Genomic DNA, 20,676 nt, shown 5'->3' on the forward strand with positions numbered 1-20,676 from the left:
AATGGCCTCCCAATCTCCAGCCTCCTAGGAACTGAGAGCTCAGGTCCCCTCCTTAATACACCCTGAGCGAAAAGCAGTCAATCAGTCCCATCTCCCTGGTCTCTGGCTGCATTCTGTGCTCTTCCAGCCTGTGACTGAGTGTTTCTATCTCTTGCGCATGGCCCCGTTTGGAGTCTCCAAACCCAGCAAATTCCTGCAGCACACTCCCATGCCACTCCCCCAGAAGGAGGAAGGAGGGGGTGTTTCCAGATCCGCCACTTGTGGGCTCACTTCTCAAAGAGCAGTGGCCCAGCTGTGCCTCAGATCACGGTTTAAGGTAACCCTGAGCTGAGAGTGCACTCCTTGGCTCCATCCCTGTAGCCGGCTTTCCTGCTCCAATACCTGGGAGCTATGCCACACTTAAACACTCCTGGATTTTTTGTGTCCTTGCAGGTCCAGAGACCACACTGTCCCTGCGAGGGCTCCACCCCCTGCTTATTCTCTGGAGCATCGTCCCTCCTCAGAGCAGACTTCTAAAAGTTCTGATTTTGTGCTCTGCTGCTCTCTTACTTGCTGGGAGCCAGCCCCTCCCCCCATGGTCTATCTTCCCATATGTTGCCTCAGATTCACTTCTCCTCACATCCTACCTTCTGGAAAGTCATTGATTTTCTGTTCCTAGAATTGTTGCTCTTTTTCTCTTCTATCTCCTGTTGAGTTTGTAGGTATTCTGAATGGTTTGATGAGTATCTAGCTGAACTCCTGGGACTTGATGATATTTTGGTCTCCTACTCCTCTGCCATCTTGCTCCTCCTCCCCCTCTTTTTTTTTTTTTATTAATGATTTTTTGTAGAGACCAGGCAAGTTATGTTATATGGGATGTTTTACATTTGTCTGGCTGTTTCCTAGTGGTATCATTTAAAATTTTCCTCTGTTATCTGAAAGTTAGAGTCTGGCAAAATTTTTTTTGACAAGTTCATTTTTAACACTTTTATTGTGCAAAAAACCAAAACAAAGCAGCATCATGAATTACAAAACACACTTTTACAGATGCTATCCAGACCAATAAATAGAACATTATCAGCACTCCAGAAATTCCCATGTACCCGTTCATAACTCTTTAACTCTCTCTCACCATCTAACATGATCACTATTTTAAACGATTTTATTTATTTATTTATTTGAGAGAGAGAAAGGGAGAGAGAGAGCATGAGCGGGGGAGGGTCAAAGGGAGAAGCAGACTCCCTGCTGAGCAGGGAGCCTGACGTGGGACTCTGTCTCAGGACTCCAGGATCATGACCTGAATCAAAGGCAGTCACTTAACCAACTGAGCCACCCAGGCACCAAATCACTATTCTTTTTATGCAAACTGAGCCCTACTTTCTTTATAATTTTACCATCCAAGCATATATGAAATGCCATGGTACAGTTTTCCCTGTTTTTGAATTTTATGAGTAAAATCATAAAGTAAGTATTCTTTTGTGTCTAGCTTTTTTTAGTCCATGTTGTGAGATCATCTGTGTGCATGTGAATAGCTGTAGCTATTTCACTTACATAGCTTCATTGTAAGAATATGTCTTTTCCACTACTCATGGACATTCAGGTTATTTCTCATGTTTGCTTTTATAAATAAAGCTACCATGACGCACATGCTTGCGTCTGTCTCTTGGTATACACGTGCTTGCATTTCATTGGACCCATACCCAGGAATATAATGATGAGACCAAATTTCATAAAAATGACAGTCTTCAGGGCACCTGAGTGGCTCAGTCAGTTAAGCATCTGCCTTTGGCTCAGGATCCCAGGGTCCTGACCCTGGGATTGAGCCCTGCATTGGGCTCTGGCTCATTGGGGAAGCCTGTTTCTCCCTCTCCCTTTGCCTGCTGCTGTCCCTGCATGTGCTCTTTCTCTCTCCATCAAATAAATAAATAAATAACATCTTTTGAAAAATGACTATCTTTAAAGTAGTTGTACCAGTTTGAACCCATTGACATTGCATGAGAATAACTGTTGCTGTACATCCTTGCCAACACTTGGTATTAGCAGTTTTAATTTTAATCACTCTGGTGGAGGTACAGTAATATGACATCCTAGTTTTAATTGCTTTTCCTCATTATTAGGAAGGTTGAACCATTCATGCTTGAGTCCTTTATAGTCTTTGTGAAAATTCTGTTTATTTCTCTTATCTTCTCCCTTCCCTTTTTGGATTACTGACCTATAACCTAAATATATTTGGGTTATGAGTCCTTTGTTAATTATGTGGGTTACAAATATAATCCATAGTGTGTTTTGCCTTTGATTGTCTTCATGGTGCATATTGATGTTCTTAATTTTGATATAATCCAATTTATCAATCTTTTCTTTTTTGGTTATTCCTTTTTGTATTCTTTAAGAAATTTAAACCACAATAAAATTATCCTCTATGAACTTTGTTATTGTTTTGCCTCTCACAATTTCTGTGGTTTGCTAGGAACTGATATTTGTTTATGATGTGAGTTACAAGTCAATGTTCTTTTTTTTATATGGATATCCAATTTGTCTACCACAAGTTATTGAAAATAACATTATTTTTCCACTGCTCTGCAGAGTATCTCATCATAAATCAAGTATCCATTTTTTTGTGTTCTTCTGTTTTTGTGCTCTCTCGGGTTTTATTGACACATTTTTCTTTTTTGTACCAATATTACACTGTATTAATGGCTATGTCTTTATAATGACTCTCAAATTTTGGATTGTATGTCTTTCACATTGTTTTTTTCCAGAGTGTTTTGGCTATTCTTAGTCTTTTGCACTTCTATAAATATTAAAGAATCAGGTTCTCATGTTCATTAAAAAACAAGCAAAAAACAAAATATATCTGGGATTTTGAATGAGAATGCTTTGAATTTAAAGATGAAATTTGTGGGACCACTGACATCTTTACAGTAATGATTGCTCAATTACCCAATAATCCACACACACAGCATACTCCTTCATTTGCTTTCATTTATCCTTAACCATGTTTTACAGTAGAGGTTTTGTACATTCTACTTCAAATGTATTTGTATTATTTTTATGCTACCATAATCTTCATCTTTTACAAAAATTTCATTTTTGAATTGTTTGTTGTAGGTGCTACAAAAATAAAATGAATTTTTACATATTGGCCTTGCCTTCAGCAGTCTTCAATCTGTGGATATCTATTGGATTTTCTGCCTGCACAATCATACCATCTCTGAACAATGGCAGTTTTATTTACTATGTCCAAATCATATACTTTTCACTGGCTGGGTCCCTCAGTATAATAATGAACAGACATGGTAACAGTGAACATACTAGTCCTGTTTTGGACTCAAAGATAAAGTTGTCAACATTTCATCATTAAGTAAGTGCGAGGTTCACGGATGGATTTTTAAAAATATATTCTTTTTTTTTATAACAAATTTCCCTTTTACTTCATGCTGATAAGAATTTTGTTTTTTTAAAATCATGCATAGATGTTCAAATTTATCATTGTCTTTCTGCACCAAATGAGATGATTGTGTAACTCTTCCCCCTTTATTTTATTGATTTGATGTATTGCCTTGCTTTCTTGAACTTGTGTATGGCTGGCAGTATTTCTTAACTATTTGGTAAAATTCATTTTATTTCATGAGCCCGATTCGATTTGTCAAAAAGTATTTAATAACAAATTCATTTTAGTTGATACAGAACTATTTTAAATTTTTTTTCTTTTTCTCAGTTTTAGTAATTTTTTTTCCTAGCAATTTGTTCATTTTATATAATTTCCAAATTTATTAGCCTCAGGTTGTCCGTAGCATCTTCAGTAATATCCTGATGTTTTAATCTGACTAGTTACATGCAAACATTGGATTTACTATATTTAGCTATATAGCCTTAATTTTTACACAGCAGTGTATCTTGAAAAACCACTAATGACATCAAATATTCTTTCATTGCAACACCTTGAACTTTTTCATGCCATGGGACCAATTTTTCAAATAAAACCTTATTTTTATCTTTTAAAGTAGAAATAGAAAAAGTGGAGGTACCCTGTTTAAAAGCAAAGTGAAGGGGGCGGGGTTTGGATCTCCCAAACATTTGGTCTCCCTTTTGTTTGAGGTCTTCCAAACTGAGAATTATTTTCTATATTGTATAAGGTTACATATTTCTGTATGTGCAATTTTACCCACCCTCTACTGCTGGATGCTACTAACCCCTTAAAGATAAATTTTTATGCACACCTTTTTTTTAAACTTAATTTTTATTTTTCTAGTGGTTTAAAAAAATGAACATTCATTTAGCTAACAATTTTACAGATCATAATTTTTTTTATTATGTTCAATTAGCCAACATATAGTAAGTACATCATTGGTTTTTGATGTAGTGTTCAGTGACTCATTAGTTGGCTATACCATCCAATTGGGTAGGCAGATCATGGCTCCGTGTCCTCCCTGGGCTCTCAGGTTGCAAGTGGGTGACAGCAGCAGCAAATGTCCACCCCCCCACCATCCCTCTACCCCGTGTGGTGGGCAAGATAGTGTGGAGGCGGGGGGATACTCCAGACCCAGTGGGTGTGCCCTGGGAATGGTGTGCCCTGGGAATGAGGACTAGAGGGGAGTGAGTACCCACCGCCCTGTCCTCGCCATGCTCCTCCCGTGCTCCAACTCACCTTGTGCACATTTTAGATTAGTGCTTTGGGGTTAATTTCTTGAAATGCAATTGCTGGGCAAAAGATTATGTACAGTTTTAAGACTTTAAGATTGTAATGATTAAGTGCTGTTTAAAAAAATGTACCAACTTATGATCCTAGAGGTAGTATTGGGAGTGTTCTATTCTCCATACCTGTGTCCATATTGGATATTATTATTGAATATTTGAAAATATTGGAAGGAATATTATTCAGTCTCTCAAGATGATGATTCAGGTCCTTCACACCTGCAAAAATACTTATGACAGCAGTCAATGCAAAAAACCCCAGAGTCCAACTGCACATTCAGGCAAAGATAGTGAATTAACATAGTTTGGGGGCACTTTTCCTGTTTCTCCCCCAAATTTTCTTGAACTACACAGCTTTACAATGTGAAGGTAAGGGGAAAAAATCCAGAATGCAAGAATATTAGCTCCTGTGTGACTTTTCAACAGACTTAAATCACTCTAATAATTTTAAACAAAAAAAGAATTCAAGATAGAGAATTAAGAGTTTACAATTGCTGCCAGGAGTGAAGAGTCTTTAGGGGTGATTCTTGGAACAATGCCACAGAACCACCAGATGTGTGAACCCTCGAGAATCTGGGTTCAGGAAACTGCTGCGCCAACTTTTGAAATCCGGATCCCATAGCCAGAGTGCCATGAAGGTGCAGAATGGCCCACCTTACCTGTGAACCAAAGATAGGAACTCTGCTTATTTACTAGATGCAAGCTGCTAGATTTAATGATATTGAGGCCCCACCACGTTCTGGCTGCCTCTCCACTGATTGAGTTTCTGAATTTAAGTGATTGTGACTAGCAGGGAGGTCAGAGATGGGCAAAACTCTAGCTGCAAGGAAGTCTGGGAAATGTACTTTTTATCTGTACAGCTACTGAAGTATGGGATGGCACTCAAAAAAGAGGTTGGATCAGCTATTAAGCAAGCCAATCTTCTCCAACACTTTATTTCCTTGATGATAAGATGTAGTAATAACTATGAATATTGTTAAGGATTTTCTGTGCCCTGCCTGATCATGCCCTCTTCCCTTCTCTGCCTTGACATGTGCCATGGGAGGTTGGCCCTTATATTCATCTCTTTGATTATTTCTGGTTGTTAGTTAGTTTTATCCATTGGCAAGTCATAGAAGAAGTAACCTGACTCCCATCCTTCTTGTCTGCTTTTGGTAGTCGTTGTGTTCTCCTACCTAAGATGAAAGCTTCTGCTGGTGCATAGCTCTTGCTGGACGTCATTTAGAGTACCCTCCACTTGCCTTCCTAGTTCTAGAAATATTAATGACTTATTACTGTTGCTAAGCATTTTTAACAACCCTTTGTTGGTTCCCTTAACCTCACCCACAGATATGGAGTAGTTCCTTCACTTGACTCTCTTCAATTACTTCTTTGAATGTGCCATCTTTTCCTTCCAGGAATGTGACTGACATAATGATGGACAAGACACAGTTTTTATTCCAAGCTGCTTCTGGCCAGGTAGATGAGATAAATATGGCCGTCTGTTATGCAATGAATTCTGCCCCCCACTCCCAAATTAATGTTCATGTGCTAACTCTGAGTACCTTTGAGTATAATTGCTTTCAGGGATAGGGCCTTTAAAGAGGCAATTGAGGTTGATTGAGGTCACAAGGGTGATCCTATGCTCTATTAAGCACAACTTCTAATCCAGTGTCATTAGTGTCATAAGAAGAGAAAGACACAAGAGCTTGCATGAATAGAGGGTAGATAGAGAGATGGCCATCTACAAGCCAAGGATAGAGGCCTCATAAGAAGGAAAACCTGCCAACACCTTGGTAATTGGACTTCCAGCCTCCAGAAAATAAGTTTCTGGTTTTAAATCCCCCAGTCTCTTATGACAGCCCTAGCAGACTCATAACACCATCATAAAAGCCAAATAAGAAAAATCTATTAAGAGTTACAAGTTGTGTTACTGTCAGAGGAAGGAGCCATTACTTTTAGGGCGGAGAGCTGCGGGAAATACTGAGTTGTCTCAATCAGAACTTGAAAGTTGGAGAGAATAGTAGTACCTACCTCTCAGTATTATGGGGATAAGAATAAATATAAAACACAATGTCTCAGTAACTGCTGAATAGCTTTGGACGTTATGTGTGTTATGAGAACACACAGCTAAACTCCTAGACCTGGGTTTGGAATGGTTTCTTGATGTCCTTTAGCCTACCCTTTCTTATTTATTTATTTATTTACAATTTTTTTTAACTTTTTTTTTTTTTTTCAGAATTCATTGTTTATGCACTACACCTAGTGCTCCATGCAATATGTGTCCTCTATAATACCCATCACCAGGCTCACCCAACCTCCCACTCCCTGCCCCTTCAAAACCCTCACATTGTTTTTCAGAGTCCACAGCCTCTCATGGTTCATCTTCCCCTCCAATTTCCCCCAACTCCTTTCTCCTCTCCATCTCCCCATGTCCTCTGTGTTATTCCCTATGCTCCACAAATAAGCAAAACCATATGATAATTGGCTTTTTCTGCTTGACTTATTTCACTCAGCATAATCTCTTCCAGTCCCGTCCATGTTGCTACAAAAGTTGGGTATTCATCCTTTCTGATGGAGGCATAATACTCCATAGTGTATATGGACCATATCTTCCTTGTCCATTTTTCCGTTGAAGGGCATCTTGGTTCTTTCCACAGCTTGGCGACTGTGGCCATTGCTGCTATGAACATTGGGGTACGGGTGGCCCTTCTTTTCACTACATCTGAATCTTTGGGGTAAATACCCAGTAGTGCAATTGCAGGGTCATAGGGAAGCTCTATTTTTAATTTCTTAAGGAATCTCCACACTGTTTTCCAAAGTGGCTGCACCAACTTGCATTCCCACCAACAGTGTAAGAGGGTTTCCCTTTCTCCACATCCTCTCCAACACATGTTGTTTACTGTCTTGTTAGTTTTGGCCATTCTAACTGGTGTAAGGTGGTATCTCAATGTGGTTTTGATTTGAATCTCCCTGATGACTATTGAGGATGAACACTTTTTCATGTGTCTGTTAGCCATCTTATGTCTTCATTGGTGAAGTGTCTGTTCATGTCTTCTGCCCATTTTTTGACATGATCATCTGACCTGCCCTTTCAATGCTTAGGTTTGTTCTGATGTTTTAAAGTCCCAAATTCCCAATGCTCTTGAGTTCCATTTGGTTCTCAAGACCTCCCACCCTTGGCATCATCTCTTACCCACCCTTGGCATCATCTCTTAACACCCAACTCTGCCGTTGTGATAGCTAGCCTCTAAGATGCTTGCAGCGATCCTTACTTCCAGGTACTCATGTCTTTGTAATTCTTCTTCAACAAGTCAGGGTGGACTGTTATGACCCAATGAAGTACAACAGAGAGGACAGTGTGTGGCTTCTGAGCCCAGGTCATAAAAGACACTGAAGCCTACGGTGTTGGGGATCATTAGCTTTGGGGGAAGCCAGCCACCATGCCATGAAGATACTCAAGGAGCTCTGTGAAGAAACTCACGTGAAGAGGGACACAGGCTTCCTACCAATTTGCCAGTCATGTGTGTGAGCTGCCTCAGAAACAGATCCTTTAGCCCCAAGATGACTAGTCTCAGCTGACTTGACTGTCATTTTATTAAAGACTCTGAACCAGAACTGCCCAGCCAAGACAATCCTAAATTTCTGATCATGGAAACCAAGAATAAATGACTTTTTTAAATGCCTGTAAACCATTACATTTTGGTTTGTTACAGCATTAGATACCTAGTATAGTATTTCTAACCTTCAACCTGATACATAGCTCTCCATATTTTGCCTCTTCTGACATTTTTGCTCTCTTCATCTCACAAAACAATAGCAAACAAATAATAAATTGTTCATATTGTTGTCTTTTCAGATGCGCTTTTTCCTCCTTGCCAATCCTATAAGACCTAGCACAATCTCCATCTCTTTGAAGCTTTTCTTGATTACGATACTTTGAGTCTTCTTCAGTTCTTCATCATTGGTACCTCAGAAGTAATTTGCTTTCTCATATAATGTGTTATTTCACACATTTGTAAAGATAAAGATGATGTAAATTTGTTTCCCACGTCACGTAGCATAATGCCACACATGTAGAAGCTACTCCAGTGAAACGATTTTTTAATAAGCCACCATCCAGTAGAACTGAAATGTGAGACAACAGTACTTTCTTCTTAGTCTGAATTCCAGAATTATTGTTTTGTCTAAGGATTGGAGTGAGCAGCTTTTGGTCTCATTGTTTTTACAAAGTTTTTTTATAGAACTACTGAAAAGTAGTTTAAGAGGTATATCGGATATGTGCCTCTCACACACAAGGGAAATTTAAAGCAGGGATAATTAAATAAATGTGTTAAGGTCATAACATGTGACAATAGTGAAGAGGACAACCTGAGGGTAGCAAATGAAATTCTGTTAATAAGATATATGTCTCACCCAGCAAGAATCTAATGAAATCTTTGTTTCTTTTAGCATACTGTCTCCCCCTCATGCCAATTTAATGGTTCCTGAAAGATAAAAGTTATGGCTAGCATAAGTAGAAACATGTTTCACTGTTAGTAAATGGCTTCAGAAATCCATCAACACTTTAATTTTAGAAGAGAAGATAATTTTGGAGTAGATACTGCCAATATATTTCAAGTTAAACCTCAAAATCATTGCTTGGGGTGTAACAGGCACTCAGATTAAAGAATTAATACCGATATCAGTCAGGGTTTACCAAACAGACCAACAGGATTGACTGATCATCTACCTGCTCATCCAACCATCTATCCACCTGTCTGCAGGAGAGATTCATTTTAAGGAACTGGGTCACACAATTGTGGGCACTGGCAAGTTTGAAATTTGTAGGCTGGTAAGCTGGAAATCCAGGCAGGAATTCTATGCTACAGTCTTGAGGCAGGAATCCTTCTGTGGGAAACCTCAGCTTTTGCTCTTAAAACCTTCAGTACACTGGATGAGGCCTAGCCACATTACAGAGAGTGATACGATTAATCACATTTACGACATACTTCACAGCAACATCTAGACTAGAGAATACCTACGGGTTTGAACAAACACGTGGACACCACAGCCTTGCCAACTTGATACAGCCATCACAATACTGTACTTGAAAAAGTGGACCTTTTTGGGGATTTGCTTTGTTTTCTTTTCTGAACTCTGTACATCCCTCACATTCAGTATTCCAAATGTTCTGGGCATCACATAGAATGCAAAATCAGATCATCTGCGAAGAGTGATAGTTTGACTTCTTCTTTACCAATTTGGATGCCTTTAATTTCTTTTTGTTGTCTGATTGCTGAGGCTAGGACTTCTAGTACTATGTTGAATAGCAGTGGTGATAATGGACATCCCTGCCATGTTCCTGACCTTAACGGAAAAGCTTTCAGTTTTTCTCCATTGAGAATGATATTTGCGGTGGGTTTTTCATAGATGGCTTTGATAATATTGAGGTATGTGCCCTCTATCCCCAGAACATGATGCTAACAGTTAATCACCAACATAATCACTGTAATAGTAATAAAACCCTGTTCTCATGAAGTATAGAGACACATCTTAGAAACTGAGTTTTCTATACATGTTCACGTATTTTATTACAAAAGTATTGTTTAATATTAAAAAAGGGAAGTGAGGGGGCGCCTGCGTGGCTCAGTGGATTAAGCCGCTGCCTTCGGCTCAGGTCATGATCTCAAGGTCCTGGGATCGAGCCCCGCATCGGGCTCTCTGCTCCCCGTTACCCATCATAAGTTAATAAAATGCCTCCCATCACTGACAGCTTTTAAGTAAGCAATAACATATCCACAGAATTGCCAAATTATTCTCTATAAAACTCTCCTAATAAAACTGTAACTCAAAAAGTGTTTATCAGAGACAGCAGCCTTTTTCCCAAAGAAATAATCTGCAAATAGAAGTGTCACCATCTACAAGGTGACAGGAACACAGATGAGGAGTGGATGATCTCAAAAAAGATAACCTTACATTCCCCAAACTGCCCGAATATGATCTAATGAGTCAGTTGCAAAATGCTGGCCTGAGTAGGCCAAAGGATGGACATGGTCCTTGGCGTTTATGAAGTACTGGAGATGTTTGAAAACTCTCACAGAAATGGAAAAGCCCAGCAAGTTACCACTTCCCAAGTCATGTTTTATATATAAAATGTATTTTCTGATGGAAAAGGCTGCATGCAGACCCTTATTTACTGGTCTTTTACTCAACAAAAGGCTGGAAGTACTTGGGCTGAATGAAGGCCTAACAAGGGCCTATGCACATGGCAACTGTCTCAGAGGTTTTTCTTATTTAGACTGTGATGACTGTATTTCAGCATGATCTAGTGAGATCTTGGTGGCAGAAAAGGAGTGACCCTCTGGAAGTAGGGCTGAGAAAGTACAGCTGACCCTTGAACAAGACTTAGGGATGCTGACCCCCTCTTCCTTGCACAATTAAAAGCCTACATTAACTGTTGATTTCCCTAACACTTAACTACTAATAATCTACTGTGTTTTTTTTAAAAAAAGACTATTTGTTAGAGAGAGGTAGAGACAGAGAGAGAGGGAAAGCACACAAGCAAGGGGAGTTGCAGGCAGAGGGAGAAGCAGGCTCCCCGCTGAGCAAGAAGCCTGATGTGGGACTCGATCCCAAGACCCTGAGATCATGACTTGAGCAAAAGGTAGACACTAACCGAATGATCCACCCAGGCATCCCTAAATAATCTACTGTTGACCAAATGCCTTACTGATAATATAAACCGTCAACTAACTCGTATTTGGTGTTATGTGCATTATATACTATATTCTTACAATAAATAAAGCTAGAAAAATGCTATTAAGAAAATCATAAGGGGGGGGGGCACCTGGGTGACTCAGTGGGTTAAACCTCTGCCTTCCACTGAGGTCATGATCTCAGGGTTCTGGGATCGATCCCCACATCAGGCTCTCTGCTCAGTGGGGATCCTGCTTCCCTCTCTCTCTGCCTGCCTCTCTACTTGTGATCTCTCTGTCAAATAAATAAAATCTTAAAAAAAAAAAATCAAAATCATAAGGAAAATAGAGTACTGTTCCTATTTACTAAAAAAAATTTGTGAATAAGTGGACCCACACAGGTCAAACCTATGTTGTTCAAGGGACAACGAATAGTAAATGGCAGAATTGTTTTTTTTAATTTTATTTAGGTAGACTCTAAAGAAGGGTTAGAAATATAAATTTATATGTCTTCCTTAGTTCACAGTCTCGGTATCCAAACTGACTAGTTAGTCTTGAAGCCAAATTGTTTGAAAAGTTTTATTTGGTAGCAGAAAATACCTACAATTGGATCTTTACAAAAAAATGTGTGCAAAGGGGGGAAAATAAACATACATAAGATTTTGCTGTCGAAATTTGGGATGATTAGCAACAATTGATGCAGGTTACAACAACTTACACAAGGCCATGTCTTTTTAGGGAAAGAAAGTAGAAGCTACGTTAATTCCTTGACTAAACAGTTTGTTGAAACTCGTAACAGACATTATAATGAACCTAAAGAAAGTTAAGTTTATGGAAAAGAAGACAAACTAAATTATTTCAAGCTGTAGGAATACAGAAACATATTTAGTCAGAGTAAAAACCAATTATCTCTACAACCTGGCAATCAGCTTTTCATCCTATCAAGTCTATAATGTCAACATTATTCATTTACACCATGGCTTTTCATTTCAGAGCTGTCAGTGTTTTAAATTATATACAGATTTACATATAACATATCAGATGTTATTGACAGTCTTACCCTAAGATATGTATGTATGTACGTATGTATATATATGTCTCTCTCCCTGTAGCCACTTGATTTGGTCATATGTACAATCCCTGCTATGGACCCAACTGCTTATTTGACAATAAAGGACAAGACCCACCAGAATGACCCAAACATAGAGTTAGGAGAGACTTTGTTGTCTCTGAATTTCTACAGGCTTTGTATTCATTCAAAATACTAATACCAATACTTTCGGTGGGCCAAAGAGAGAGGCACTAAGAGCGTTTGAAAGCATCCAAGAATTGAGATCACTGTCTATGGTACAGTGTACAGGCATAAAGGAGCTGCTGTTTTAAAAAATATCAAAAATACTGTTTTCATTAAAGGGAGGTAAGCAGACAACTTCCTACTAGTAGAAAAAGAAATACAAACACTGTGCTCAATTTCCAGTTTAAATGCGTTTATGAATATGAAGATTGTGACCCCCCCTTAATTATATAGTCCACAAGAAATTGACTTATGACCTTAATGTGCAAGTATAGCAGTGTTTCTCTATCAAATTTAGTCTATGATTAAATACAATGCTATACACACACACATTCATAGCAGTACCTTATGGAATTCTCTAAAATGCTCACAGTAGCTTATCTCATTGACGAAGATGTACAGAGTGTAGATAAAAACCATCTTTTATAGCTTACTAAGTGATACCTTCCATGGGTTAAGTAGCTTAAATTATTCAAGTTTAAATTTCAATTCTTAAAAGCAGAACTGCGCTTTGGTATTCAAACCTCATAAAATTTTACTGTTTTTCAAAGTAAGAAATAAAAAAATACACAACATCAAACATGTGGGATAAAAAGACTTCTGACTTATAATGTAACTCACATGATTAACCAGTGGTTTCCAAATCTTGCCTGGCTAAAACTCAGCTTTTTGGAGGTGATTAGGGTTTTCAAAATTTTTGTTTTTATAAATGTGTATTTTTAAAACAATAAAAATGCCCATTCTAATGTGTTACATACCCCCTCCTTTTTTTTTTAACCACACCGAAGACTGTGTATGTATTAACTCCACTATAAGAACTGTTTTTTTTAAACCTTGAAATACAACTTCAGCTATCTCTAATTAAAGAACATTCTGAGATGTGTGCTTAAAACCTGCTATTATTTACACTTACTTAAGTTTGTGTGAATCAAATCTTTCTTTATAATATGCAAATAAAACAAATTGGCTGCTTAAGTTTTTGGCCAACTCTATAAGGCCAATTACACATTCGTGTTACTTGCAAATTTTATTCCTAGTAATGGATTAAGATAAATAAACTTAAATGTGAACCCAAAATATTTACATTGATAAAATGAACTTTTCAGGCTTTATATGTTGGCGTTACACAAAATTTTATTGAAGTTTCCACTGCTAAAAAATGTTTGGAAAATGATGCTCCATAAGAAACTGTCTTTTAATTTGTTAATACAATGTTTTAACGTGAGTACATTTTCTAAAACTCACTGCCTAATACATTTCAATTCTTAAATTATTCTGCACAGTGGAAAAACTTCTACAAATTAGAGTGCTGCAGGCCTTCAAAAATGATAACTTGTAAAAAATTGAAAACCTACACTAAAAAAGTCCGTCTATTTGCCTTAGACTCTTGAAAGGCAGCTTTAAACAACATTTCCACCTTTGAATTGATAATATACTTATTGAATATATTTACTGTTGTATTCTAAATCTGAAAATGCATTCATTTTCCACATAACACAATTTAGCAATTTTACACATCAACTGTGCTGTGTGTTTTAATAGTTTAGGCACATTTCAATAATTTTGGATTTTATTTTGTGGTTTCATTACAAAACAGCTTGCGCACACCAAATTCGAACAGTCTTTTTATTTAAAGATCCACCTGAAAATTCACTTCTGGGTTTTAGTTTTCATTTAAAAAGACGCAAATATTTAAAAGCATCAAATGTTACTAGTCTACAATTCATCTTGTTATGAACATTTTTTTAGTTCATGAATTGGGGGAATAAACCCATTACATTGATTAGGCACAGTACTATGGCTAAGAGACCAGATATCAGGGTACATCTATGTCCTTAGGCAACAGTTAGAGGTCTGAATGGAGGGAATCATGCCTCAGCTGTGGGCACGCTTTTCTCCGCCCCCTCCGAAAACTGTTAGTAAGTCTCAAATCAGTAAAAGATTGTATGTAACGTAGTTAAAAAACAAGCAAACAACTATACCTGCTTTCTAAATTACACTGCAAAGCCAAAACAGATAAATACAACTATAGCCTCACTATATAAAATTTGTGGTTTTGATATCCATGTCATAGGACCATATTATAGATGAGAAAGAATTATATAATTCCTCAGGTCGTTTCAGAAATCTGGTTGGAAGAGGTCCATGACTATAAGAATTCACATTATAGCAATGCTTCAATATTTCTTGAATTAGGGCAGTGAATAGAAATCACAGTACAAAATCCTTAATTCTTTTACTGGAAAAGCAATAAGTGCTACATATGAGAATCACTTGTAGAACATCTATTTTTTTTAAATGTAGATTATAAAATATTAATTGCATAGGGATTTAAATATAAGGCCAAGAAGAATATAAAGTAAAGTTTAAAAAAAATCATAGAAAGGGCACTACGGTGTCAAAAGATAGAATTTCATTCGTAAGAGTAATAAATCTGAATTACTGTCTAATTAAAAAAATCACAGTATGTTGCTATAACTAACAGTGAATGTTTCATTAGGTCCAAACTGGAAACCAATATTAGGACTTACAAGAACACAACTAAAGCTCATTGTCTAAACCTGATCAGTGTATTAGCACATCGGTGCCTGGTACGTACCTGATTAGTTACATAACTATGTTTTGCAAATAATGTAAAGTTTAATACACGTTAACAAGTGTGAGAGCACATCATCACTGCATGCTGTAAGTGATCTACAGTCTTACTTGACAGTGTAATTATTCAGTCTTTCCAAGGTGCAAGACCCCACCTGGCAGAATCTCCACTCAACGAATCAAAAACACTGTAATTAACAAAATATAATAAAGCTCCACCACTGAAAACTAAATATACATGAACCAGAGAATTAGATCCTGACACCAGTACATGATTATCTGCAGCATGCTGGAAGGCAGTGAATGATGAGTCCAACTGTACTCTGTAGTTTAAGCTAATGGTTATCACCTGAAGTTTCGGGTAGAAAGGTAAATTGTGGATCTACTTCTCATTTTAATGTTGTTAGAGTGCATTTAAAGAGTGATTTCCAAATCTAAAAGTAGCTTAGTTAACTTAGTATTGTTATATAGAGTAGTGTGAGGAAAAACAAGAACTCCCAAAGGAATTATGTTAAGGAACATCTGGGAATACCCAAACCAATGTTTTAAATGAAAAAGTACATAAATACAGTAATACTACTAGTGAGTTAACTATGGAACAAATGTTTCTCTGGGAGCTAAGCAACACTATTTTCCCATATTATTTACATGTTATGAATTGTTCAGATACCACAAAGCACCATTTACAGTTTAAATTGTTTGATTATGTCTGAAAGGTCCTTTGACTTCAATTCTACTCAGTTGAGGATCTATCTAGAAGTGTCAAGTCTTCTTCAGTTAAACAGGGTTTATCTCTACAATTCAGTTCTCTTTTGTTCAGAAACAGCAAAGCAGTATTTTCATTTCACAATCTTGGCTGGTGTTTCCGATTCTGTGGACTGTCTCCCGTCTGTCCAGGCTTCCCGGGTGCTCTTTAGAGCCAAGGTCTTCTGTTGGTCAACCACAACATAATCTACTCTCTCATCAGCCACACTGCTGCCTGAGCCACTGCTCTTTTGCTAAAAAGCAAAGAAGAACACCATAAAACCCCACATATAAAAGAGTTCTGAGTGAAATTTAGTCTTAAAATGCAAGACACTCACACGCTGTGAATAACTCTTGAAATTCTATTGGGTCACACACACACGTACACACAAAGTAACATTACCTCAATCTAAAAATGTTGTTTTTTTCCTAATTGTACGTTGTTTTCCCCTTAAATTTAGAATTACTATATATAAGAACACAGACTAATGCTCCCAACACAGATGGAACTCTTAGAAAACAGGGACTGCAGACCCCTGGTTCAGCTTAAGATACACAGCTTACTTCTCCCTCTAGCTGAAGCTTCACGTTTTCAAGTCCTTAGAACATGTATCAGTGTTTACTTTCAGAGCTAAGAAATGTTTTTTGAAAAGCAGTATCTCAAGAATGGCAAACTGCACAGGCTGACAGGATCTCTCTCTCTTTTTTTTAAGGTTTTATTTATTTATTTGAGGGAGAGAGAGACGGCACACAAGTAGGGGGAGAGGCAGAGGGAGAGGGAGAAGCAGACTCCCTGCTGGGCAGGGAGCAGGACCCTGGATCATGACCTGAGCCCAAAGGCAGATGCTTAACCGACTGAGCCACCCAGGTGCCCCAGGACCTCTTATTTCTAAAATACAACTAAATACTAACTAACTTAAGGCACATATAATTTTTAATGCAGTGCTGGGCTCTCTGGAAAGTAAGAGAAATACCCAAGGTGTGAGGGAAACAGAGAGGACAAAGAGCTGCTCACGGTAAACTTTACAGTTATCTTTAGGATGAATGTCAATCTCAGCAATGCAGTTAAGAGGCCCTGGATGGGATGGCATGCTCAATCTGAGACCATCCTGTTAAGCTAGGGATCCCTAAAGGGAATTGAGGTGGTCCCAGAGTGTTTCCCAGCAGAAGAAAATGCAAATCTATTTTGAAGGAAATTTAGGTCTGCAGGATTCCCACAGATATACTCAGGAAAAGAATTTGCAAAAAAAAAAAAAAAAAAAAAGGTATAAAACATGTAAGGAAATAAGCTATCAAGAGTGAGCAGAAAGAATAAACACAGATTTAGACCTCCAAGGTCTGATACTGAAATGACAATAAACAGTATAAAATACATATGCACAAAATCTTTAAAGGAATCAAGAAAACTAAATAAAAGGAGTAAGAAACTATTGAAAACAGCTAGGTATACTTTAAAAAAACAAGCAAAATTTCATTTTAGAAATCAAAATAAAATAACTGAAATTAAAAATTAAACAATGGGTTAAACAGGATAATTGTGATAGTGAACTTGGTGACAGATCAAAAAAAATTATCCAGAGAAGCACAAAGAGATGAATAGAAAGAAAATGTGAAAAGGTGAAGATGTACGGAAAATAGCGTAAGTTCTAACTAATCTGTAATAAGAAACCTCAAATGGGAGGATAAGAGGAATAGTTGAAAAGCTATATTTAAAGAAGTAATTACTGGAAAAAAAAAGGGATTACGACTGGGACTTTTCCAGAATTGATTAAAAAATACAAATCCAGACATAAAAACAGTACAACTTCCATTAAGCATGATAAATAAAAAGGAAGCTATGTTGTAATAAATCTGTAGAATACTAAAGATACAGAAAAGATCTTAACATCAGCCAGACAAAAAAGACAAATTATCTACAAAGGAACTGTAATTAGATTGACAGCATATTTTTCAGCAGGAACAATGGAAGCCAGATGATAGTGAACAGTATCTTCTACGTGTTGAGAGAAATTTATTGCCAATCAAGAACTGTGAACTCAAAAAAACTTTTTCAAGAACGAGGACAAAATATAGACTTTTTCACTCGCACAAAAATTGCAAGAATCTATCACTAACAGGTCCCCCCTCCCCCCAAGAGGAACTTCTAAAAGATGTATTTCAGGAGGAAGAAAAAATGATTAACCGGGGTTAAGCATCCAACTCTTGATTTCAGCTCAGGTCATGATCTCAGGGTTGTGAGATCGAGCTCTGAGTTGGGCTCTGTGCTGGGTGTGGAGCCTGCTTAAGATTCTCTTTCCTTCTCTCTCTGCTCTTCTCCTCACATGCCCTCCCCGTCCCTCCCCAGTCCACCTCTCTCAAGAAAAACAGAAAAAAAAGAAAGAAAAAATGAATATGGAAGGAAGGGCTAAAATACACGAAGAAACGGTAAGAAAGAGAAGTTTGCAAACATGTAGGAAAATGTAAGTAAACACTGTCTATATTATAAGACGACGACGACTACTACTACTACTACTACTACTACTGTGTAATTTGTGGATTTAAGAAATGGAAAAAACCAAAACTTTGGTCAAAAATAGCACATATGTCAGCAGGGGGGAATGTGAGCTAACAATGGAAAGAGTATGAAGATAATGAATAACTTCAGATTTAGCTAAGCAAGCACTTCAAAAGTAACCACTAAAATAGAAGTGTATCATTTCTATAACATTAAAAAGGAAAAAAAGCAACTTATTATCTACATAACTTTGTTAATTGTGATTTATGAAACAATATTAAGTTAACAGACTTCATTAAGTTTAAATTAAACATGCTAAAAAAATTTCCCCAAAGGAAACATGATTCTGTGGGATTAAAAAGGTGAGCTAATTGTTTTTATAGAATGAGATTTCACTTACCTTACGTGGTGGTGTGGATTTCCCAGAATCTAAATCTAGATCTAGGTATTCCACTTGTTTGTCTCCTTTGGGCTTGACCATAGGACTGTTTCTTCCATCTAGACTATTACTGCCAAAAAGATTCTGAAAATGGTAATACAACAAATCAACTGTTGGACATCCATGAGACATATTGCTTATCTTGTTTGTCATCTACTAAAGCCAAAATATTTATTTCAAGAGGATATGGTTTAAAACAATGTCTGCTTAAAAAGTTAAATAACCTTTTAGGATTGGAGGGTGGCTCCGTGGGTTAAAGCCTCTGCTTTCGGCTCAGGTCATGATCCCAGAGTCCTGGGATCAAGCCCCACATCGGGTTCTCTGCTCAGCGGGGAGCCTGCTTCCTCCTCTCTCTCTCTCTCTGCCTGCCTCTCTGCCTACTTGTTATCTCTGTCTGTCAAATAAATAAATTAAAAAAAAAAAAAGTCAAACTGTTCAAACTAAGACTGAAACATCAAGCTACAATTAGTTGCGAGAGTGCCACCTGAACATTATTAAAATGGTATCTTTACTCAATTACATTTTTATACTACCAGATCCTTTCACTCCTTGCTTTCTAATTAAAGTCTTTAAAAAGTCCCATATTTTATTGAAAAGCTTTCATGTTGGGGCACTTGGGTGGCTCAATCAGTTGAGTGACTGACTCTTGGTTTCAGCTCAGGTCATGATGTCAGGGTCATGGGATCGGCTCTGTGCTCAGCAGGGAGTCTGCTGGAGTCTCCCTCTCCCTCTGTCCCTCCTCCTGCTTGAGTACACTCTCTCTCTCTCTCTCTCAAATAAATAAATTGGTAAATCTTAAAAAAAAAGCTCTCACACTGAAATTAGTTTAGAATATGTATATTAACTAAAGGCTATAAACAATTATTGCACTGGCAAAGTCTGTTTTGTTTTAACCATCTGGAATTTTTACCACTTCATTTCTTCTGTCTTCTCTTTAGCCTTATTTCTTCTGTCCTAATAGGAATTGTACAACTGAAGAGCCACTCTCCAAAAAAAGATAAAGGAAAAAGATAGAGGACACCAATAAATGATAAAAATGAAAAAGCCTGAGACAGAGAAATGCAAAAGAAACAAGCTGTTAGGAACTTGAAGATCAATGCTGAACAAGAAGGAAAGGATGACATGAATTTATGCCCCTACATATACCCTATACGTTACTTATAATGGTCCCAAATGTGTGCCGTCAAATGCCTTGTTTCCCTGCCTTGCTGCTTTCAACCTCACCTAGAAATATTCTGGACTTCTTGTAGTCAAGACATTAGCAACTTCCATCCTTGCGTCTTCTATCACGTACATATGAATATTCACATACTATCTCATACTTCTGAAGAAAACCATAATGATGTAATATATTTAAAATTTATACTTGATATAATAAAACAATTTGGAAACTCCATAAACCTGTTTTTTTGTTTGTTTGTTTTTTAAGAGAGCACACATACCAGCAGGGGTGGGGTGGAGAGAGGGAAAGAGAGAATCTTAACCAGGATCCATGCCCAGCCCACAGCCCCAGGCAGGGCTTGATCTCAGAACTCTGAGTTCATCACCTGAGCTGAAACTGAAATCAAGAGTTGGATGCTTGACCAAGCTACCCAGGTGCCCCTCTTGATCCTTTTATATTGCTACTCCTTTGCTTCTAGCTCAAGTTAAACAGAGTAAACTGTGGTTCAGGCAAAGGAAATTGCTAGAAAAACACTGAATTTCTTTCTTCTTTTGAAGCAGGGCTGCTAATAGCCCATGTGAAACATTTTTGTGAATTAGAGAAGGTACTCCTGTCTGC

At 37.6% G+C, this 20,676-nt stretch overlaps 1 protein-coding gene across 7 annotated transcripts in view; it reads right to left on the reverse strand.

The window, feature by feature from the left end:
• Window positions 1–14,236: 14,236 nt before the first annotated feature.
• Window positions 14,237–20,676, reverse strand: part of GAB1 (GRB2 associated binding protein 1) — a 124,424-nt gene continuing 117,984 nt past the window's right edge. For all 7 annotated transcript variants that reach the window (XM_045992891.1, XM_045992833.1, XM_045992842.1 and 4 more), the window contains 2 exons: window positions 18,858–18,980; window positions 14,237–16,217 (listed from right to left, as the gene is read on the reverse strand). In XM_045992891.1, the coding sequence (XP_045848847.1) occupies window positions 16,059–16,217; window positions 18,858–18,980 (282 nt within the window). In that variant the 3' untranslated portion in view covers window positions 14,237–16,058. The remainder of the gene's footprint in view (window positions 16,218–18,857; window positions 18,981–20,676) is intronic.

Source organism: Meles meles, chromosome 2 (genome assembly GCF_922984935.1).
Source record: "Meles meles chromosome 2, mMelMel3.1 paternal haplotype, whole genome shotgun sequence".
Lineage (NCBI taxonomy): Eukaryota > Metazoa > Chordata > Mammalia > Carnivora > Mustelidae > Meles > Meles meles.